The sequence below is a fragment of the Chelonoidis abingdonii genome, chromosome 8 (genome assembly GCF_003597395.2).
Source record: "Chelonoidis abingdonii isolate Lonesome George chromosome 8, CheloAbing_2.0, whole genome shotgun sequence".
In the NCBI taxonomy this organism is placed as follows: Eukaryota; Metazoa; Chordata; order Testudines; family Testudinidae; genus Chelonoidis; species Chelonoidis abingdonii.
Window position 1 is genome coordinate 28,299,799 of NC_133776.1, and position 24,686 is coordinate 28,324,484.

The 24,686-nt window shown below is 40.8% G+C and overlaps 1 protein-coding gene across 1 annotated transcript; it reads left to right on the forward strand.

The window, feature by feature from the left end:
- Positions 1-6,893: 6,893 nt before the first annotated feature.
- On the forward strand, positions 6,894-23,411 carry MINDY4B (MINDY family member 4B). Its single transcript, XM_032806205.1, is given in 10 exon segments — positions 6,894-6,946; positions 6,948-6,995; positions 7,226-7,272; positions 9,904-10,022; positions 10,158-10,215; positions 12,410-12,590; positions 13,450-13,522; positions 15,818-15,991; positions 21,153-21,333; positions 23,272-23,411. Coding segments are annotated over 10 exon segments (1,074 nt in total).
- Positions 23,412-24,686: the final 1,275 nt, after the last annotated feature.

Here is a 24,686-nt window from a genome sequence, read left to right on the forward strand (position 1 = left end):
AGGTCCATCCAGCCCAGTATCCTGTCTACTGACAGTGTCCAATGCCAGGTGTCCCAGAGGGAGTGAACCTAATAGGTAATTATCAAGTGATCTCTCTCTTGCCATCCATCTCCACCCTCTGACAAACAGCAGCTAGGGACACCATTTCTTACCCATCCTGGCTAATAGCCATTAATGGACTTAACCTCCATGAATTTATCTAGTTCTCTTTTGTACCCTGGCTCAGCCCTTCCCTAAGCCACTAGATCTGTGCCTAAATTCTATGTCTCTCACCCCTGCAGACAAGGAGAAAGCCCAGAAGTTGAAAGATAGCAATGAAGAGCCACTTATGGAAAAAATGAGATCTAAACATACCAGTCACTGCTGCATATAGCATGTTGGAATTACACACACTGGACTGACTTGTGCCCATGGAAATCAATGAGGTGCTCTGCATAGGAACAACTGGGACAGTATAGTCCAGTAAATACACTGGACAAAGAAGTGGTAACCAGGGATTATAAAACCATATGGATTAATCATAATAGCAGGCATTCTTCCTAAATGACATGTTTTCTAGTAACTGAAGCACACTTTTAATGAAAGGTTACCCACTGAGTGATTTATAACTTGTTTCCCTATATACAGAAAGGTGATTTATTCCAAGTATCATGATACAGGGAAAAGTCCTAACTTTCCATTTATCTTCCAAGTGATTACAGTTCTTATTCTCATATAAAATACCTACCACGTGAGGGGAGAAACAATTAAAAATAAAACTAATTTGCTCCTGTAACTAACAGGAACAACTTAGCTATTACTGATTGTTATAAATAACAGATGGTGCAAGGTGGAGAAAACAGATTCCTCTTTACATTTTACTGCTGCAGACATTATGCAAAACCCTTAAAACACTAATTCATTGCTCCTGGCATCTGTTAATGTTAAAGTAGTTCTGACTTCACTAGCCAGGGTTTATTTATTACCCTTAATAATCCACCTGCCTAGGAATTAACTCTGCAGCTTCTTAGCTGCAAAATTTCTATGATGGAAGCTTCATATTGAAACATATATATTCAAAATTAATACATACTATGGCTATATACATGGACAAGATGACCTACTAGATCTCTGCTACCTCAGTTTCAATGATTTTGTGAACTGAGCTGATCTTTTTAGGCACCCAATTTAAGAATGTGACTGGCACACAAAAATGTAATGACTTTCATTAGCCTGCTACATCTAAATAATTTTTCCCTTCTACCCATTAGACCATGCTGCCTTTAGAACTCTAGACCTGGAGTCAGAAGACATGCCATTGGCTCAATAAGTGACCTTGGATAGGTCATATAACCTCTCCATCTTGAAGATGGTGAGAATGACACAGCCTTCTCTGTAAAGCATTTTAAGATCTATCAACAGATGGAATGTATTATTTTAGTTCTAATATTAGTATTAAAACAATTCAAGGCAGGCAAATTGAAAAATGTATAGCAGGATGGGGATTTTTTTAGAATAAAGAAACATGTTGCGACTGAAATTCTCTAAACAACATATACTGAGGGAGGTGGGGGCAGCAATTACGCAAAATCCCCACATCTGGGCTGTGTGGTGATGTACAATATATATCATTGCTCCTATAAAATGTTTTTGGTACATATTCTTTTAATGTGACATTTTTTAAAAATTATACAAATACTGGGCTAAATCTTGCTTAACTACACTCATATATATCTAGAATAACTCCACTGACTTCAATGGAAATACTCTGGATTTACACCAGTGTAACTGAGGACAAAATCTGGCCCAAAGTGTAAGAACACTTTAAATACACTCTTTTTCACACCCACACAGAGACACGTTTATGTTTAGATAAATATAATTCCTGTTTATGTTTAGATAAATTATTTTTTCAGAATCTTTTGACTCCTAGAGTTTGCAGGTTCTGCTTAAAGAACAACATGTGCAGTTCTCAGTTGACACATCGAGCTGTGTGAGCAGGTGCCTTTCACAGTATGTTCAAAACAAAGCCCGAACACTATTGCCTTACTAACATAAGAACGTTCAGCTCATGCCATCCCCGAGGAGGGCTCCTACCTCAGGATTGCTCACGCCCACACCCTATATTCTTCCTTTCTAAACAACCACATCCCCTATATCTAGGTGAGTGATGAGACACCTGTTTCAGTGAATCAGCAGAACCCACTTAACCATTTGGAAAACAAAGTGCGAAATGTAGGACTAATACAGTTCCACTGAACATGAGGGTGGTTGGTGTCACAACTGGGATGAGGGCAGTGGTCAAAGCAGCACTTGGGTGTCGGGAGGTCAGAGTCCGAGACAAGCCAGAGGGCAAACTGAGATTCAGACAACAGGAAGGAGGCACGATCAGGTTAGTGGTGGGTCAGAGTCCAAGAGTACATCTACACAGCAGCTAGGCACCCAGGCCTGGCCCGTGTCAGCCAGCTGAGGCTCACGGAGCTCAGGCTGCAGGGCTGTTTCACTGCTGTGTAGATGTCTGGGCTTGGGCTGGAGGAGCCTGAGCTCTAGGACCCTGTGAGGTGGCAAGGTCCCAGAACTTGGGTTCCAGCCTGACCCCAGAAGTCTACACAGTAATGAAACAGACCTACAGCCTAAGCCCCACGAACCTGAGTCAGCTGGCATGGGCCAGCCTCAGGTTTTTTTCTGCTGCATAGACATACCCCAAGACAGGCTAGAGAGTGAAGCAAGAGTCAGCTAACAGGAAGCAGATAGGATCAGGTTACCAGGAAATCGGGGTTAGGCACCAGGTTACAGACAGCAATTGAACAGCAAAGTTGAGGACAAACCAGGGACAAAAGCCAGAGTCTATCACAAGCACAGTCTGGAGCAGAGACAGGCGGCTGCTCCAACAGCTTCCTTCTATGGCTTCCGGGTTTAAGTACTGGTATCGCCAAAGAGGAGGCTGTAAGGGGCGGTCACTCAGGTCCTGTTAGGCGGTACATCCTGCCAAGCTCAGCCTCCAAGGTCCTCCTTTAGGAGCCTGCCCTAAGTCTCCTGAGGTAATGTGAAGGTGTCCGTGGCCCAGAATCCCTATAATCCCAGGTTCCAGACCTGCAGGTTCTAATAGTGGCGGGTGAGAAGGGAGCCCTGGATAAGCAGAGTAGGACATTTCAGGAGCCCCGTGTGCCACAAAGCACTACTTCAAACCTGAACTTTCCCTAGGGTACGGGTGGCAACCCCACAAACTACATGGATCCACTAACCTAAAATCCTTGAGTGGAGGTGCACAATGGCTCTAGTACCAGTGAGCAAGGAGTGAGTGGCTGGATACTGGGTTGAGGTAAAGGAGTCCATGTCTCTCCATAGGTTTTTACATACTTGGGCTTTGCCCAGAGGATCATAATCTGGCGTAAAGGATGGTGATACTACACATAGGTGAGCTCTCCCATTCCTTCCGATGTGTCTGAATATATCATAAGTACCAGTATCAAGTAAATGTTACTAACCATCCATTTCAATGGAACAAAACATGTTCTGAACTTTGCTGGGGACATCTATACTGGCCTTTTATAAGGAAGAGATAACTAGTAAGCACATTTAGTGAAGCAATAACATTATTCTTCATTAAAAACTCCAGGCTAATGGACGATACTCAACTTCACAACAAAACCTCTAATATTTCACCTAATGTTTCTAAGTGCGTATGATATACTCAATAGCACTTTGAATGGTGTAATGGAGAGAGTTCAGTAACAATGGCTAATTCCCCAGAACCTAACCTTTTTCAAAAGGAATCAGATTTCAGGTGCTGGTAAAGCTTCTTCTTATATGTCTCTACTTTAATTTTTGTTAAAATGTCTCAGGATGAGCAGTGTGTGCATTATGATGTCTAAAAAATGCCTGCATCCACTGAGCACGTCCTCTCAGACAAGTTTTGATGTGTCACAAAGAGGGGTGTGTACAATACGGTGGAATGCTGTAGGGTATCAAAGTACAATAGTCATCATAGTGCACATAAGCAGCCATTACACTTGACTGTTATTGTTCCTTGATGAAGGCTATTTTACAAACCAAGAGCAACTGTAAGAGAGGGCGTATATAAAAACAAAATATGAATTTTTTGTTGTAGAAACTGTTGATTAAGTGTCAATCTCTTCATACCAACATCTCTTTTACATTATTTTGATACATTTCATTGATCATTTAAACACTGAATAAAACCATAACACAAATAAACTGGCCTATAACACATCCTAGAAGTGGGAAAGTCAGTCTCTAGGGCAGATCCACTTTTTATTTATTTATTAAGACCAAGGTCGATAGTGCAGATTATAGAGAAGACAAATACTAAAATGTTCACAACCTTTAGGAGGGAAGGGTTAGGATAAAAGATAGTTCTGTTCCTTTACCTGATATGAACTTAGATTGTCCCTTCCTGACCAAACCCCACAGGAAAGGGTTAAGGGGGAGAAAAACTTTGCAAGGATCTCCTCACAATGTTGCCCCCAATTCGTTCTGGGGCGTGGGGCTGGCAGGGATTATTATAAATTATTATTTGTATCTAATTACAGCAATTAGAAGCCCCAGTCAGGATCAGGACCTGCTTGTGTTAGGCACTGTTCAAAGACAGAGGACGACACAAAGCAGGGGAATCCTCTTCCCTTTGCTGAATGGCCATGAGTCTTCTTCACAGAACCCTTGGAATCTGCAGCAAACTAGAGTTATCCATGTATGGCTCTTGTGCCTTTCACTTGCTGTATTGACCCATTGTTTCTTGCTTGTTAGATGATTGCTCATATTGGACTCAGTCTTTCAAGCCCACTGTAGTTGGGGCTCTCACTGAGTCCAATAGGAGTTGTGGAAATATAGACATCTCATGGGACTGGGCCCATTGTATATATCAAAACTGAAAAACAGGGGAGTCTCTATTAATTTGTATGAAAAAAAATCAGCTATGGGCACAGGAAATGCCAAACAACCACCTAGAAGGATTTATGCTGTCAACACCTGAGATTACACAGATCTTATTACTGATGCCTTAAGCTAAAGTAATTTATTCACCTTCTTTGATTAATTATTCATTTTTTATTATGCATAGCAGACTTGGAAGGTTAAGGAGAAAGGGTGTGCACTAGTCAGTGTCAGGGCTTTGGCTCATGCTGCTGCCTGGCTTTCACAAAGCTAAATTGCATGGCCCTCTACTTACCACAGAGTGCTCAAAACACAGCAGAATCACCCCACTTCCACTGCACCAGGGACAGGCAGGGAATGTGAGGCCTACTTTGTAGCATCGAACTGTGGAGCACTTCTGTAGGAAAGAAGTGGGGGGAACCTGAGGCAGAGACAAGAGCAGTGGATCTGAAAGAAAAACTCTCCTGATCCCTTGGTCAATTTTAGAGTTACTCTCCCAGACAGTGTCTAATTAGGGCTTGTCTTCACCACAAAATCTAGTCATGACGGAACAAGACCTTGAAGGATCAAGCTAATACATGCAATGCTGACACGACTTTGCAGTCGGTGTAGACGAGGGCAAGTTGTGGCGGAGGGAACATAGATTACTTTAAGCTACCTTTGCTCCCTCTAATATCGGAGAGTAGCCCCCAGTAAAATGTAGAGCAGCCTCAAGGAGTTGCACTCTGGCCACATGCCCTCTTGACACACATCTATGCTAGAGACTGCATAGGAGGACAGTGCCAGGCTGTTCTGCATTAGAAGTACTCCACAGTGGGGAGATGTGGTTGGGGTGTGCCATCGGAATGCTGTAAAGAGGCCAGAACATGGCCCTCCTCAGGACTGAAGATTATAATTTCCACATTCCCAATGGCATTTCCCCACATGAAACTCTTTTACTTGGCTCCTAGAACCAAAATTGGCCTTGTGTAAGTGGGTCTCTGGTTGTATCCGTGGGACAGTTCTGCACTGTCATACTCATTCTCCCCTGCTACATAATATTCAAGGATTGTGGACTCTCCAAAGTTGGGGAAATGCAACCCATTTTTTGTCTCTAAACTTGACTTTTGAGATTTTAGATACCTCTGCATAGAGGCTAGTTTTTGTCAGACACAAGGATTATGTCTACTTCAGCTTGTCTACATAAACTGCCCCATTACAGCATGCTTTAAATAAGCCTCAGTATGGGCTGACAACAGAGGTCAGTTTTGGATTACTAATATCAGAAGTCTGTAGAAAAGAAAAAAGTTCCATAACAAATCATTCGTGTGGGAGAAGTCTACAATTATCAGATGCGGAGACACTATATGACCATTGCTCTTTCAACAGTCAACTCTAAACACTGACAAGTGGGGGGCGGACAAAGACAGGGGGTCAATATTCAGCTTAAATTTCATCTTTTTTACTAGTTTGTCTCCCACAGTAACATCACTGTGTTGAATGTGTCTGAGTTTATAGACATCTGTTTAGTAAATGTGTTCCTCAGGAAATTTATTCCAGCACCATGCATTCATTAAGGTCCAAATCGTGGTCCCTTTGTAGTCAACGGACATTTAGCCATCAGCTTGAATAGAATCAAGATTTGATCCTTAGGTAGGCTTCCCTACAGTGCTATATGAAAATAATCACTTTGATTACACTCTCTCAAGCCTAGTGCCATCAGGTTAATTATTCAGATTTCTCTGAAACAAACATGTAATTGCAGTCTAAATCTGTGTCTTGTATAATTGTATAAATTATATAAATTATGTAAAATTGTATAAATCTGTGTCTTGGATTAAACATTCATGCTATATATACAGTGAGTAGAAAAAAAACAGACTATGTCCAACTCTAATAAAAGTTTAATCAGGGTCTGATAGTATGAGCTAGGACACTTCATATAGGCATATGTGCCAAGAGGGTCACTTTTCTTTTAGACACAAGGGAGTTTATATCCTGATTTTTAATGTTTGCATCCCTTACTTTTGTCCAGAGTACAGATGGACAAGGAGGCATACAGTCGTGAACACAGCTTACAACAAATGGATATCCAGCAAAATTTCAAATCTAGATAAATGGAGAGAAATTTTTAGTTGCCACAGGTAAGATTTTTATTCTGCTTTGTTCTCACATATTCTTACAACCAGATAGTCTTTTGTTAGGGGTTTTACAAATTTTAATGTTTTATTTCTTGGTCTGCATTCTCAAATATATTTAAAAAATGCAAGTATAATTCCTGGGTTTTAAGCTTTTTTCCCCCACTGGTCAAAGAAAATTGTACTAGGTTAATACTCCGTTTATTTTTTTAGCTGAGTTTTATTTTCACTTGCAGGTTGGAAATCAATAATACAGTTCACCAGGTAACTGTTTTTCTGAAAGGTAACATTTTTGTATTAGTCTGCTCTTTTTTGTGATTGCATCACTAGGCAATCACATTTAAGAGATTACTCATGTAACATATAGCACATTAGATGCTAGTATTCGCTTAAGAAAATAATAATCAAACTGTAAAAAAGCCTGTTTTAGCAATTTCTTCTTATACATTTTTCCTTTGAGAAGAAAGCCTTCATATATTTGAAAGAGAAATGTTCATAATCAGGTTCAAAGTAACAGAAGAATCTATGGCAATGAACGTTTTTGTCTAACAGTCAAAGAGTTTCTTGGTCAATTTTAAAACACAGGAAAGACGACACAGGTGTTCAGAAATACAAAATGTATGTATTTCTAACCATTACCCAAAACCTTAAATTGGAAGATGTCAAAGTTTAGTCAGAGATTATATATTTTTGTACTGTAATCATTAGAATGTGCTGAAGTTATTGGCAACCATTGATAAAAAAAAATGTGAGTCAGACAAGTAAACTGCATATTAAGCAATTTAAAACAATAAATATGTACATATAACTCTTTCACCCTCATTAGTATTTAGGCTAATATAATCATTTGTGGCTACAAAACCAATATATGACCTTAAATATCATGCATGTTTAAAATAAACTACCTTGAAATTAAAGGCATCACCTTTATTGACGTCTGTTCTTAAATGGCTTCCTGAACAAATTTATTCTAAAGCAGAAATTTTGTCTACACACACACACTGCCATTACTGCGCAGCCAAATTTTCCTCACCAGCAGAGCTTGAGCTGAAGGTGGAGCTGAGGGCAGAACTGGGGATGGGAGAGGAGCTGGAGCAAGAGGCAGAGCCAGGCTGGGACCCAAGCAGAAGGCTCAGTGGAACTGCAGCTGGGCTCAGAGTTAGTCTGGGGGTAGAGCAGGGGACGTAGTGGAGCTGTGGCTGGAGCTCACATGGGGGCAGAGAGGGTGTGAGGGTGGAGCTGGACCTGGAGATGGAGCAGGACTGGGGGTTGAACAGGGTTGGAGGCAGAGCTGGTCTGGGGATGGAGCTCCCTCCCTGCTCCTCATGGAGGCTGGCTCCAGCCCTATGTGCCCTCCGAACATTCCTCTCTGTTCCCCTGGGGGGCACTCCACACTTTGAGAACCACTGACCTAGATGTCAGAACACTGGTCATAAAATTCAGGAGATTAGGCAAGTCTTTTAAGTCACTAAATATTCTGGGGCATGATCCTGCCAGTCCCTCATATGCAGAGTCTCCATTGGCTTCAAAGGGATTTTTGCAGATGGGGAACTTGCAGAATTGGTCTTTGATGCCTACAGGCTGTAAGGATCAATAAAAGTCCCAGTCATCTATCAGGCATTTAACACAAAGGGTAAAATTCTGACAAGAGATCTGCATTGGTGAACACACACAAAATAGAGAGTAAGGGTCAAGTCCTGCAAAGACTTATATATGTGAACGACTTTGCTTATATGAGTAGTCACACCGACTTCAAATGTATCTCTCCACACTAGATAAAACAGCCTGTGTGCATAAATCATTCCATCTCTGACGTGAAGTAGCTTAATCAGAGGCTGTGCACAAAGGGACCAAGATGTTTGTCCAGGACAACCCTACCCTGACTGGTATGGGGAACATGCTCTCTTTTGGATAAACCAAGCTCCTTTTTTCTATGGCACACTCTCACGAGGGGAACACCACAGGCAGGTTTTCCCATTAAATATTTTCTGACTAGAACTGCAGCACAACAAGTGATCGTGCATAGTGGCTTTTTATCCATTTTGAATGGGCAAACACACATGTACATTGCTTCACTCATGCGAGTACGACTAAAGGGATGAAGGCGTTCCATTAGTGAGAGTGAGCGGCCATGCCAGTTCTATGCTTCGCCTTACACAGGAGACTTCCCAAGCAGCCAGTTAAACCAGCTGTATGGCCCCTTTGCATCTCTGGGGTGAAGTCCTGGCCCCATTCAATTCAGTGGGAGTTTTACCACTGACTTCAGTGGGTCCAGAATTTCATTCCTGGAATTACATAAAAGAGTAACAGCAAATCTGAAAAAGTGGATCCCTTTAAAGTAGGTGTTATAACCTAAAATTAATAATTCAGCCTAGAGCTATATTTTATTGTAATTGAGACCTGAAGTAAGTAATCATGACTAACCAAATATGTTTCCTTTCCTTTCATGTCACAGGGCCTGATTCTCATGAAGAGTACCTCTATATATGAGCTGGGAAGTGCAATTCACAGCTTGCATAGATATACCCTTGCTAGTTCTGCTCGAACTTGCACTTAAAAATAGCAGAGTGTCATTGGTGGCATTCCCCCACTCCCCCAAGTCCAATCGCACCTGGCCCTTTGGGTACATACTCAGGCAGCTAGCCATGCCCCTGCCTCTGCCACCATGAATGCACCGCTATTTTTAGGCACAGGCACATGTAAGCAAGCTGGGAATTACATTCCCAGCTTAAATGTAGACGTACCCTATGACCACTTTACACTGTGTTGGCAATGTGAAGGAAGATGCCTTAAAGTGAATGTAAATGTAATTTACTCCTACTTGAAGGCCCCTTTACATTGCCAAAGTGATGTAAATTGGCCTTAGTGTAAATGAGAATCGGACCTAGTCTACCTTTATTCCTCTCATTTTAAGGGGTCCGAAAGATGTTATTTGGAAACACATTCCATGTCTTCAGCTATGAATGGAAAAAATCATGTTTCAAGTTCCATGCTCCATATTCTGACCTATTCTATGCTTTGGAGGCAGAAAAGGTAAATTTTTATATGTAATGACTGACCACGTCTTTTCAGTATCACAGAGTGAACTGCTGGGATTTGCAAATGTACTCCAATTTTACCCGACTCTAATTCTGTGTGATCACACCTGAACACCGTGCTCTATTCCAGGCATCTAAATACCAGAAACATGGACAAATCAGAATGGGTTCAGAGGTGATAATTCTGGGTCTGGAGAGAATGATTTATGAGGCAAGATTACAAGAGTTGAATATATTGCATGGCTAAGCAATGACTGAGGGAGGACAAAGCAGCCTGCAAATGTCTAAAGGCTATAGATACCCAAAAGAGAGAGTATTTATTTATAACAGTACTAGAAGTAATGGGGTAAAATAGAGTTTGAGACATTTCTGCACTTTTCCCCTTTTACGCCTCTGGCGGCCTCTTTAATTTAGAGATTTCCAGTATGATTTGTAAAGAAGTGCTCTGTTCTTCCTCTAGGCAGTGAAACTGCACACAGGAATCTAACCATAAAGAGAACTCTTCAGTTTACTCCCCTGTCTAGCAGTGGGATTTTCCTTCCTGTTTCTTTTGTCTTGCTTCTTCAAGGTTGTTTTTTTTCTGTAATAACTGTCCAGATAGGATTACTATTGTTCTTCTTTTGTTTGTATTGTTATTTTGCACAGAATTACCAGCTCTGTTTTTCTGGTGTTCAGATCCCTCTGTTCATTTACCTTCTTCTATTTATAAAACTTGTTTCTTCAATTCAATCCCTTCAGATTTCCTCATCCAGTCCACTCTCTAGTTCTTCTCATGATTTCTGTCATTCTCTAGTCCATAGAGACAATCCTGGGGTCTGTATTTCCAACTTATTTTTAAACTTTTTAATCATTCATTATTTTTGTTATTTTTCGCCATGAAATGCACTGTAGAGGACTTCAAATCATATGCATGCTCACCAATATTTTTTCTAAGGGCAATTCAAAATATGTCCTAGAAGGGAAGTCCCAACATGTTTCTAGAGCAGGGGTGGGCAAACTTTTTGGCCCAAGGGCCACATCTGGTTGGGGAAATTGCATGCAGGGCCATGAATGTAGGGCTGGGGCAGGAGGCTGGGGTGTGGGAGGGAGTGTGGGGTGTACGAGGGGGCTCAGGGCAGGGGTTGGGGTGTGGAGTGCAGAAGGAGGCTCAGGGCAGGGGGTTGGGGTGCAGGAGGGGTGAGGCAAGGGTTTGAGGTGCGGGATCTGGCCCAGCGCTGCTTACCTTGAGTGGGGCGCAGTTGGGTTAAGGCAGGCTCCTTGCCTGCCTTGGCCCAGCGCCGCTCCCGGAAAAGGCTAGCACCATGTCCCTGTGGCCCCTGGGGGAGGGGCATAGAGGGTTCTGCGTGCTGCCTTCACCTGTGGGTACTTCCCCCGAAGCTCCCATTGACTGTGGTTCCCCGTTCCCAGCCAATGGGAGCTGCAGGAGGTAGTGCCTGCAGGCAAAGGCAGCACACAGAGCCCTCTGCCCCACCACTGCTCCACCAGGGATGTGGTGCTGGCCGCTTCTGGGAGTGGTGTGGGGCCCACAGCACCATGGAGGTGCCAATTCTGTGGGCCAGATCCAAAGCCCTGATCCAGTCTGTGGGCTGTAGTTTGCCCACCCCTGTTCTAGATCCACATAAGGAACAAATGTGATAACGTTTCACTTTAATCCAGGTGACATGTACCTAAATTTGAAAACATGAGCAGTCCCAATGTAACTTCAGTGTAATTACTAATGTGCTTAAAGTTATACACATGCTAAGTGCTTTGCTGGGTGAGGGCTTTAAAAGAAAAGCAAGACGCCTGCAGTAAGCAATTAATGTTGTGAATGTCCAGAATCCACTATTTATGTAGCAATTCTTTCTAGCAATTCCATTTAACTGCACTGAAATACTTTTAGCAAGTCCAGCCGAAACTTTCTAATCTTGAAGGGTCTGTTATTGCTTAATTTACTAATTTAGGCCTCAGTTGCACTTTGCAACAAGCCCTGGGTAAGGAGCTATTTGTGCTACTCTAGATGCAGATCAGGAATCAGATTGCAATTCAGAGAATCTGGTCCCTCTGGTGCTCTGGGAGGCTGTCGGGGAGGGGAGAAAGCATGGGATCAGGATACTCCACTCTATGTAATCAGGAGCTTAATTTTATGTTAATGAAAAAGTGGTTTGTAAAAATACAAAAAAATTGTAAAGTCACTAAAATCATTTGTTAAAATCTGCATACAAAGAAAACAACAAATGGGAATGTAATTTGTTCTGTGAAATAATAGAAATTATATGAAAAATTTCTATCACCCTTTTTGACCTGATCCTACTGTGCTTAATAAGTCAATGGCAAAGCTCCCATTGACTGCAGTAGCAGCTCATGCATTTCGTCCAGTATTTTCATCTAATTTTCATCTAGATTGTAGCAGAAGGTGCAAGGGAAACAAATCTGAAGAGTTAACAGAGGAGATATCTCAACCAATCATGGGTAACTGCCATAATTCCTTCTTTGTTGTTGTTTTTTATCCGTTCAAAGATGAAGGAAGCCACGGTGTGATCTTATTTCTATATAGCTTGCTTTTCTCTAGGACATTGGAAAGGTAAATTATGTCTTTTAAAAACCTCCTATACACGTTTAGCAATATCTTATGAAGTGATCTATTTCCTTATGACACTGGAAGGAATTAGGAGAGGGAAGCCAAATTATACCTGTATTGTACCAACTCTTATCACCTAGATAGTGATGATAGTGACAAAGTCAATGGGACTTAGACACCTAAATCACTAAGGGGTTTGTATACACTCAAAAATTACCATTTTAATTGTACTAATATAGGTAAGTTGTACAACTTCTATCCCCACCCTAAGAACAGATGCAATTATATTGGTGTAAAGGTATTTTATACTAGTATAGTTATTCCTGTGTAGGACAGGGAATAAGCTGTATTGATATAAGGCACTCTTATACCAATATAACTGCATCCACACCGGAGTTGTATCAGTATTTTAGTTTAAAAAAATTATACTCCTAACCAAAATAGATATAGCCATACAAAATAGATGTGTAGTCCAGCTTTTAGGCACTTTTCAAAATGTTACCCACTAACGTTTTGGTTCAATTCCTAAAGACAAGTATTAGAATTGTTAATAATAGTTATTAGAAAATGCTAGAGATCACCCAGAACCAAACCTTGTGAACCAAACATACAGCAATCTTGGGAAGCTTGGATCTGGGTCTAAATTTGAATTTTGCATCTCATATCCAAATCTAATAAAAGTTAAACCGGGGTGTAAAAATATAGCTAGATCACCACTGCCATGCCTGTAACAAAGGGAAACAAAAGAACCCTGAGGAACATATTGCCATTTTAATTTTTCTTGACAATCATATACTGATGTACAGAGTCATTCCTATCATTCAGCTGACACCACAATAATACTTTGTTTTTGGTTGCACAGGCTCCAAAAAGACCTAGACTTCACAACATCTCATCTGTTACAACTCAGTCTTGGAAACTTCATCTGTAGACAGGTAGGACTATGTGATTTTTTTCCTAAATGGTTCTTATAAAATATGCGTAATCAGTTTACCGAACATTCACAATTGTTAGTAAGATCCATCTAAAAGTAGATGGTTCCACTTCCAGATATGGTCAAAAGGTATTTCTGAAGCTTTAGAATCGTATTGACTGTCTTAACATTGGTGTATGCATTTTAGGTCAATTTCCACTATTGCTTCTAGTCTTTTCAATTTCAGGAAGAATCCATCAAGGTGTTCCCAATTACAAAAATATTTTTATTTCTTAATTTCAATGTAAAATATAAAAAAGGACATCTGTACACAAACTCTGGATGTCCTGGCCACAGTTAAATTTGTCACAAAAAATACCACCACAAACCAAAATACAATGAGAAAATAGAACAAATCAGCCAACAGAGAGTAGATGCCATGGTTTGGCACAATAGATCATAAAATATCAGGGTTGGAAGGGACTCAGGAAGCCATCTAGTTCAACCCCCTGCTTAAAGCAGTACCAACCCCTAATTAAATCCCCAAACCTCTAAATGGCCCCCTCAAGGTTTGAGCTCACAACCCTGGATATAGCAGGCCAATGCTCCCTTCCTCTTCAAAAGTCCATTGCTTCTGCCTCTACACATGCCCTATCAAACAGATGAGTTTTACAGTTCATGGTTTATACAACTACCATAGCTGAGTGTTGGTCTCCCAGAATTTGAACCACTAATGTTACCCAGGATGAAGATGATTTCCTACATCATTTGGTGGCTGAGGTAGAAAAACAGCCATTAACTTTTACTATGTTTTGTTAAAAGGCAAATGTTAGGCCATAAAGGCAAATGTTATGGTCCAGATCCTCATTCAATGGACATAACATGAGTTTCCACCAGCTGAGGATCTGGCACCTATTATTTGCAGATAAGAAAGCAGATTTACTGTGTGTTGGATGTCTATGTCCAGAAATGATAATGAGGATAGAGAGTCATCATTATGGCATTTACTGTCGTAGGGTGTTGTGTTTTATTGCCAAGGGTATTGCTGGGCTGTGTAAAGCTGCAGGCATTCTCCTGATATCTGCTATAGTGGCTTCATTAGTCAGTTTTCTAACTCCCAAAATTATGAGGCTTTGGGGGCAAAAGATTATAAAAACAGGAAACTAAGTCTAAAACCCTGAAAAATTAGAAAGATTCACAAGGGGCTTGTTTAAGTTTGGTATTTTTTCAAAAATAGGGCCAGTTTTGCATTTTTGACAAAATGCAAAAATGCTCACATGGCAAGCATTACAAATGTATCTGCAAATATTTTCCTGCCTCTAGCTGCTTGAATCAAAAGGCATCAGAAGGTACAGATCGCCTACCTAGATCGATCTTCAAGTCACGCTAAAGGATAATACAGAAGTACAAGCAGGAGTTAGGGGAAAGTGAATAGATATATGTGCTTGCACAGCATAAAATAAGCCTCAGTTATTCAGGGACGCTGAAACAGTTTTTACAGTGGAGGTGCTGAGAGCCACTGAACCAAACTGTAAACCCTGTATATGATGGAAACCACTTCAAGCCAGAGAGTGTTGCAGCACCTTCTACACCCCCAGTTCCAGCACCTATGTAGTTATTTGTGGGAGACATTAGTGACAAGAAAGATTTCAGTGCCTAGGGTTCAGAATCATAGCAATTGCTTTTCCTCTCTGAGGACACTTGGAAAACAAGTGGAAATGGGAAGAAAACAGCAAGCACATCCTGGTGAAGTAATGGACGGCAACCTGTTGTAAGTAGAAGTCTGAGTTTAGTTTTGCTGCCTGCCCATATTTTCATTAATTAATATAATGAAGCCATCCCCACATTCCCATAGACACAATGGGGTTTTTACTCCTGATTATACAATTTTGAAACTTCCATCAACACAAGCATGGGCTAGCAAAGTGAGCACTGGGTTCAGAGGCAAAGCTTCTGAGTTCTAGTCCTGGCAATGCCACTGACTCACTATGTGACCATGGGAAAGCCACTTAACCTCTCTGCATCAGTTTCTCTATCTGTAAAATGGAGTTCATAATACTTATCTTTGTCAAAGGGAAGTGTGATGTCTTGAAGGCCCTATGTAATGGCAAGTATTATTATTGGCATGTAGATACCAGGGTGACAGGTGTCCTGAAAATGCCTAAGACAGATGTGTATGAAATCATGCTTTTGTGCCACTTATTCTATATAGAGGGGAAAAATGAGCTATAGGAAAGATGAACAACAGCAAGCAATTCTACAGCGTAGTTTCTGCTCCGCTGCCTGAAAGTGTAATTGTAGGTCATTCCCCCTCTAGGCAATTCTCAACATCATTTTAACAGGCAGAGGAAGTCCGCATGTGTTTAATGGGTTCCAGAAATTTGACAGTGAAGATGGAGTGCAAGAACTATTGCATGGAGTCCTGGCCCGCAGTGATGTGGGCTATTTACACTGGAACAAGGAGGAAGTGGAGCATTACAGACCCCTCCAGGTAAGAGCATATACAAATCACTGAGCTGCACTGACATTCCTACGCTCAGATCCCCTGGCTTTAGACTGTTACCATTAGTACACTATATATCATTAGCTTTCCCCCTGAAAATTCATTTATCCTCTGTAGACTGGCGGCTTACCTTCACTGAAAAATAAAGTGTGTTCTTAATTTGAGTTCGGTAACTCACGGTAAAATACTAATGAAGACAAGTGATGTGAAACCTGCAAACTGCCTTAGAAAGGTTCCTGTTGAGCAATATACTGAAACCACAAGGGTTACAGAGGGTGGGGACCACAACATGGCATTTGAAAAAGGCAGCGGAATGGGGGAATAGGCAATAAGTGATGAAATAAAGGGTTTGAAGGCTGGGTAGTTACAGGGTTGTTGTCTCAATGCCATTGTGCTATGTAGCTAAAATGTGCAAATAGTGACACATACAAAACAAGCATAAAAATAGATCATAGGCACATAATCTGAGTGTAGCTGGGCAGAAAGTAGGTGGAGTCAGTGGGAGGAGGGACAGGGGAAAATGAGGACCATGCAAAGGAAACATGGAAATACATTCATAGAAAGCCATCTGAACTAATGCTGACAATGTCTGCATTAAGCCAAAATGCAGCCAGGCACAGTTAGCCAGGCCCACACACACATTCTCATCATATAAGTCACACTCCACTCACTACCAATACAAAAGGGCAATAGATGGCCACACATTTATGGTTACTGCTGGACACAGACACACGCATTCTCAGTCTACAGCTCCCACATTTTCCCACCTGCCTCCCACACTTACTCCCCACTGCTGGGTGCCCATATGCTGAAGCTTTAAGGCACACTCCTGCCCTCTCCTTGTGTCCAATCCCTGGCCTGCTGCAACACAGGAGCTTCCACTTATATGGCTAAAACAACCACACTTTGCTCAGGTGCCCACACCACCAGCAGATCCAAGGAGCTGCTGTATAGGTTCCAGTGCTCCCTATTCTTTTCCTTTGTTCCCTAAGAGTTTTTCAGCACCCTTGTTCATGCCACAGGAGAACAACCCCAGTGCTCAACATGTGGCCTTGCAAACTCCAGGGCTTCAAAGCTACAGCCCTCAGAGTAACACATCAAACACAGTAAAAAATTGGCTGAAGAAAGTATCACTGATGGGAAGAGTGAAGACAATGAAACACTTTGATGTACATCTAAAGTGTAGTCTCATGGATAGTGTATCTGATGCAGAGTCATGATCCTCGGGGCTCTAATCCAGTTCACATACCCTGTCAGTGCCTCCATTTCCCTTTTTGTAAAATAAAGATAAGATTTACCTGCCTCCCAGAAGTGTTGTGAAGTTTAGTTGGGCACTATTTGCTTTAAAGATTCAAACACACTTCTAGACCATCAATGCTGGGAAACTGCTACTTCCATGTGCTTTTTGCTTACTCCCATGGGAGTTTAAAACAACACAATCTTCCTTTTATGAAGATGGGATTTAAGCTGCTTGAAGAGTCTTTTAGTGTCTTGGGACATTATTTTAAGGCCTCGAGTTATTAGGGCCTGGATTTCAAATTTTGAATCCTAAATATCTTTGTGGACCTGAGCCAAGGTTTTCTTATATTAGTTCCCTTTTTAAGACTGAAATATTTTCACAGATCTATTTAATGCAGAATGAATGCAATCATGACCCTCTGGGGTTCATTTCACTTATCCAGAGAAGACTCAACACATGTTATTCTTTCTTTCTTTCCATGTGTTACTGTCACTGTCATGCTCTTGAGGCTTATGTACACCAATAGCATAGTGATCATTTGAAACGTGACTTATAAGACATTGTTCTCCAATTCACTTTTTTCAGCTGACTTGCATTACTTTCTAGATAGGATCCTTTTCCTCCTCCCCAAACAAGAGACAATCTACAATAATGCAAAACGTAAAGCTTCTTTTCTTCTTTTATGTATGAGGGATTATTTACACCATCAAATGCTAGAGTTAATCTTATCTGTCTTTCCCAATAAACCACTACTGCATGGATATGTCTAGGGACTAGAGTCTATAAACTGTTTAGAGATTTCTTTCTTCTTCAGTACTTAATTCTGCCTGACAGATTTTGTTCTCAGAGTGAGGAATTACTCCGTCTCTAGATTGGTCATATCTCATTTCACCTTGGTAAATCATCTTTACACACCAGACTTAATGTTAATAGCCATTGGATGCAAGCTGTTTGTTGATGAAGCACTGGTCTGAGACTGCCAAATATATATCATATGACATCAGAGTCCAAACATAATGGAAAAACAATAAAAACAAGGTTCAAAGGCCACATCCAGAGTCATAAAATTTGCATTTCCCCAAATGACCCTCACAATAGCCTGCCAAAAGAGACAGAACACCTTTCATGAGAGGCCAATTCAGCCCTGTTGGAAGCAGACACAACTCCATCTAAGCCTATGAACTTAAACCAGGGCTGAATTTGGCCTGTTCTCTCTAACAGCAGTAGTTACTATATTTTGTACCATTTAGAGAGCACCCCCATTATTTTTCTGCTTTAAGTTATGGGGACACGTTCTGATTTCACTTATCCCTGTACAAATCCAGAGCAACTTAAGTGGTGTTACATCACTATAAAACCTATTAGGGCTGTCAAGCGATTAAAAAAGTTAATCGTGCAATTAATCACACTGTTAAACAATAATAGAATACCATTTATTTAACTATTTTTGGATGTTTTCTACATTTTCAAATATATTGATATCAATTACAACACTGAATACAAAGTGGACAGTGCTCACTATATTTATTTTTATTACAAATATCTGCATTATAAAAAACAAAAGAAATAGTATAATTCAATTCACTTAATACAAGTATTGTAGTGCAAGCTCTTTATCATGAAAGTTGAACTTACAAATATAGAATTATGTACAAAAAATAACTGCATTCAAAAATTAAACAGTGTAAAACTTTAGAGGCTACAAGTCCACTCAGTCCTTCTTCTTGTTCAGCCAATTGCTCAGACAAACAAGTCTGGTTACAATTTTCAGGAGATAATGCTGCCCATTTCTTGTGAGAACAGACATTCACGTGGCACTGTTGTAGATATTTACGTGCCAGATGTGTTCAACTTTCATATGTCACTACATGCTTCAACCACCATTCCAGAGGACATGCGTACGTGCTGATGACGGGTTCTGCTCAATAACGATCCAAAGCAGAGCAGTCCGACACATGTTCATTTTCATCATTGGAGTCAGATGCCACCAGCAGAAGGTTGATTTTCGTTTTTGGTGGTTTGGGTTCTGTAGTTTCCGCATTGGAGTGTTACTCTTCAAGACATTGAAAAGCATGCTCCATACCTCGTGCCTCTCAGAATTTGGAAGGCACTTCAGATTCTTAAACCTTGGGTCAAGTGCTGTATCTCTCTTTAGAAATCTCACATTGATACCTTCTTTGCATTTTGTCAAATCTGCCGTTAAAGTGTTCTTAATATGAACATGTACTGGGTCACCATCTGAGATTCCTATAACATGAAATATATGGCAGAATGTGGGTAAAACAGAACAGGACACATACAATTCTCCCCCAAGGAGTTCGGTTACAAATTTAATTAACGCATTATTTTTCTTAAGGAGCATCATCAGCATGGGCTCATGTCTCTGGAATGGTGGCCAAAGCATGAAGGGGCATATGAATGTTTAGCATATCTGGCACATAAATACCTTGCGATGACAGCTACAAAAGTGCCATGCAAACACCTGTTCTCACTTTCAGGTGACTTTGTAAATAAGAAGCAGTCAGCAGTATCTCCCGTAAATGTAAACAAACGTATTTGTCCTAGCGATTGGCTGAACAAGAAGTAGGACTGAGTGGGCTTGTAGGCTCTAAAGTTTTACATTGTTTTGTTTTTGAGTGCAGTTATGTAACAAAAAAAATCTACATTTTAAAGTTACACTTTCACAATGAAGAGATTTCACTGCAGTACTTGTATGAGGTGAACTGAAAAATACATTTCTTTTTATCATTTTTACAGTGCAAATATTTGTAATAAAAAATAATAAAATAAAGTGAGCAGTGTACACTTTGTATTGTGTTGTAAAATAAATCAATATATTTGAAAATGTAGAAAAACATCCAAAAATATTTAATAAATTTCAATTTAACTGCAATTAATTGTGATTAATTTTTTTAATCGCAGTTAATTTTTTTGAGTTAACTGCGATTGACAGCCCTAAAACCTATATAAGTAAGCGAAATGAGAATTATGCCCAAGAGAGTTCCTGTGTATTTACACCAGTGTAACTGAGATGAGAACTAGCCCAGAGGTCTGAGGTTTCTATGAAGAGACATTCTGAAGTAGGTCCTGGAGGATACTGCAATGCTCAGACTAACTGTAAACATACTGGACTGGGAGAGTTCACTGCTACTCATGGGGAGAAATAGATTACATACTTTTAGAAAGACTTCCTTGTTGCAGTGTTCAGCCCTTCAAACCCCGCTGAATACACCTTCCTCTCCACGGTCACATCACATCATACCACTGTTTGTTTTCTACATTTTCAGATGCTGATGTTAGCTACTTACATTACCACACAGAACTACTGGCAGAATAGCACCAATGTTCACTAGCAATTGCACAAATGCACTTTAGAATGTACGTAGGACTGTGGAATTGGGTCTACAATTTGTTGAACTGGCCACAACCCGTTCATTATCTGACCCTTTCTTAGACCATTTGGAACCTTATTATGTCAATATATTATTATATGTTATTATTTGGAACCTATTATTATTTTTAAAAGCTGATTCCCGTAAATATATTCCCAGGCTTAGGATTTACTGGAGGTTTTTTATTACACTATCCATAAAGCAAAGTGCACTTCTCAAGTTAAAACATAGTGGGTGAGATCCTCAGTGGCTGTAAATCAATAGACATGAAAGCACAGGTGAGGATTTCATCAGAGCTGGAGTTCAACTTGCGACATATATCATTCATACCACCTTGACTTATTTACTCATTTCCTGATTAAAAGGTATCTGCAGAGATATTACTAGAGGGAATGGACAGTAATACCTCATAGTAACTCTGTATTCAGAGCAGTAAAACTAATGTTCCTTTAAAGCAACACAGACATAAGTGCCTATTAATAATGAAAGTATATTTGTAATACCCTTTTCCCCCTAGGTTGGAAGCATGCTGAAGACTCCTAAATTACCCATCTGGCTGTGCAACATCAATGGAACATACAGTGTTCTTTTCAGCACAAACAGGCTGCTCTTATCTGACTGGAAAATGGAACACATCTTTGATCTTTACTTATATAATGGACAGCCATCACTGAAAAAAACAGTACATCTAACAGTAGGTAGGCATTTAAGCTTATCAAAGGAAGGTGTTTAAATGTATATCACTGTCAGTGTTTAATATTAGTCTGTTCGTGTTGTCTAGGGAAGATACAGTAAACAATGCATAAGAGAAGGCTCAGATCAAAACATGATTTTAAGAGACATAATCAGTTGGGTGGGAATAATATTCTTGAGCAGAAGCTTTATTATTGGGGCGATATCAAGGGTGACCAGACGTCCCGATAAAATCGTGACCATCCCGATATTTAGGTGTTTGTCCCGCATCCCAACCAATCTTTGGTCGAGATGCAATTTGTCCCATATTTTGCTCCACCGGGAGCACTTGTTTGTTTTTTTTCTTTGCTCCGCCGGCAGACACCCCCCCCCCATGTGTCCGAATATTTTCTTCCTCTCCTCTGGTCACCCTAGCGATATCTAAGAATATTGTCAATAGAATTGACCATTTTTGAATCTATATATGAATATCAAGAATCCTTTGAGATGCTGAGCATCCTCGATACCGACTGATATTAATAGGAATTGAGAGCACAGCACCATGCAGGACTGGGATCATTTTATTATTATCACATATATTACAGTAGTGTCTTGAGGCTCCAACCAAGATCAGGGCCTAACTGTATCAAGTGTTGTACAGACACCCAGTGTGATACACCCCCTGCCCTACAGAGTTCACAATCTCAACAGACAAGAGTGGAAAAGAGGAAGTGTTATTATCCACATTTAGAGATGGGAGACTGAGGCACAGAGAGATTAAATGACTTGCTCAAGGTTAGTGGCAGAGCAAGGAATTGAATCCAGATCTCCTGAGTCCCAGTCCAGTGACTTAATCACAAAACTGTCCTCCCCTAATGTAACAATGGCACAGATACATCATGAAGTTGCAAACCATGGGCCACATCATCCATTTGTGTCTAACAGGTACAGAAAGAGAGGAGTGTGCCATGACTGCCAGTCTGCTGCTACTCTACTGCACTATACGCTGCTGAGGCCAGGTCTTTTGGGGCACAGCAGTTTAATTGGGGCAGGAACTAGATCTGTAGGAGGTGGCTCAGTGACTGCCATTCTGGTTAGATGGCCCCTAGAACTGTGGCTCAAAGATTATACTTTCATTCCATGCACTACATTGTAACCCTGCCTGCAGCCTTGCCATCATCCTATGCCCCATCACTGCTATATAAAAGCCACTAGGGGAAGTTATGGCTGCTCTGATTTAATAAACTGTATATCCTGAGCTTTGCATGCTGCTGCAGGTGCAGACTTTGGTTTATTTTCAGTAACAGCCTTCCAAACAGCTAATGGCTGGCACAATAACCCATGGGAAAGCAAGACTTCATTCTGAACCATTTCACTGAGTTCATAATCAAGTAATAACCGATGGACAGGGCTTCTCCAGCCTATTTATGATCAAGGGGAAGGATTGAGAGCTCAAGGCCTTTAACACAGCTGGTCTTAAACTGCCAGGAAGTGTACCACCCAGAAATCATTACTGCTATTGTAAACTAGGGTCAGATTTTTAGGATGTGAGGTCCTTGTTCATTTTTACAACAACAGTTCATTCCAGTTGCATGCCCACATGCTTGTAATGCCCACAGACTTCAAGCCTCACTTTCTGAAATTCTGACCCCAAAAAGTGAACATTTAAAATAGTTGCCTTTGAAATTATAAACTGTTGAAAAGAAATCAGTGCCAACTACGTTAAATTTAAACTGCACATTGCCATGAGTCTAGAGTTTCATCTGCAATAGCTGCATTTGCCTAGCAGTTCTAGACCAGCACTGCATTTAGAAGAGCAGAATATTAGCACACAGGCCCATTAGGTTTCTAATGTGGAATTTTAAAATCTGATGAGCAATTGAACAGAACAGCCAATGGAACTATAGCAATTAGACTCATGTTGCTGGGGGCTTTTCACTGAATTTGGGGCATTGCTCTTTCAGACACTCATTCTCATCATTGGGAAAAGAATCACTGTGAAGAAAGTGATCCAGAAAAGAGATTTCCTTCTGTGAAGATGGCAATCAGAACTAAGTGGGAGGGGGCAGGCATCAACTGGAATGGGCCTGTTCTATTCTTCTGAAGAACCATACTGCACAAATGTGGCATCCACTGCTCTGTGACTGGCTCTGTAAAGTACTGAAGGCCACTGAGAAAAAGAATGCTTTGTTACCATTAGAACAATCTTTGATATCTTAACAGGACCCAGGTTAGACTAGTATTATCTCTACAATGAATCACTTTGCATTTAGTTATAAATTATCATTTAATATCAGGGTTGGAAGGGACCTCAAGTCATCTAGTCCAACCCCCTGCTCAAACCAGGACTAATCCCCAGACAGATTTTTACCCCAGTTCCCTAAATGGCCCCCTCAAGGCTTGAACTCATAATGCTCGGTTTAGCAAGCCAATGCTCAAACCACTGAGCTATTTGTCCCCCACAATGAAACAGAAGAATTCATTATTAAACTATTTCAATCTATACAAAACTTCTGGAAAGGAGTGTAGTTTATGATACACACACACACTTCTCACAGCTGCAGGCTCAAAAAAGAGTAAGGAGAAAAGTGGAGCATGGCAACTTTATGGAGGGGATGAAGGGGTCACACCAACACCATTTTCTCCCAGGGCAAGCAGTGATGTTAATTGAATAATAGTATCTCCTGTAGGTGCTGTACATAGTGGAAATAAAATCAGAGTCAATAAAGTGAGGATAGTATAAATGACCATTATGTTCATCTGATGTGTATGAAACACAGGCTGCTCAGCATGTTTCAAATTCTTTGCATGTCTGACTTGTCAATTAATGTATTTTTTTTAAAAAAAACTTCTACTGTAAGTAAAGAAAGTCTCCTAGTGGAGAGAGTGTAGGATTTGAAGCCGAGAACTAGAAACAGCTCACTTCTGAGTCATTTTTGGTTGCAAGATACAATAGTATGTGATTTTTCAAATACACTCAGCCAATGCTCCTAACTTTGCTCCCACTAGGAGCAAATATGATGCAACTCTGAGCACTTATGGAAGTCCCACCCGAAGACTTTAAATGTGAGAATGTAGCCCTGCTTCCCTGGAGTTTCAGGGTGGTGGGGAATAAAACTGCACTATGCTCACTGGAGTTGTACCCTCGTGTCAGGACTCAGTTTCACACAGAGATACATTTGGCCTAGTGCAGGGGTCCCCAACGCAGTGCCCGCAGGTGCCATGATGCCTGCCGGGGCATCTAAGTGCACCTGTGTAGCGTCCGGCAGATGAGCATCTGCTGAAATGCCGCTGACAAGCTGTGCCATCCAGAGACATAGCCGCCAAAATGCTAATTTTTCGTGGCGACGCCTCTGGATGACGCTACTTGTCAGTAGCA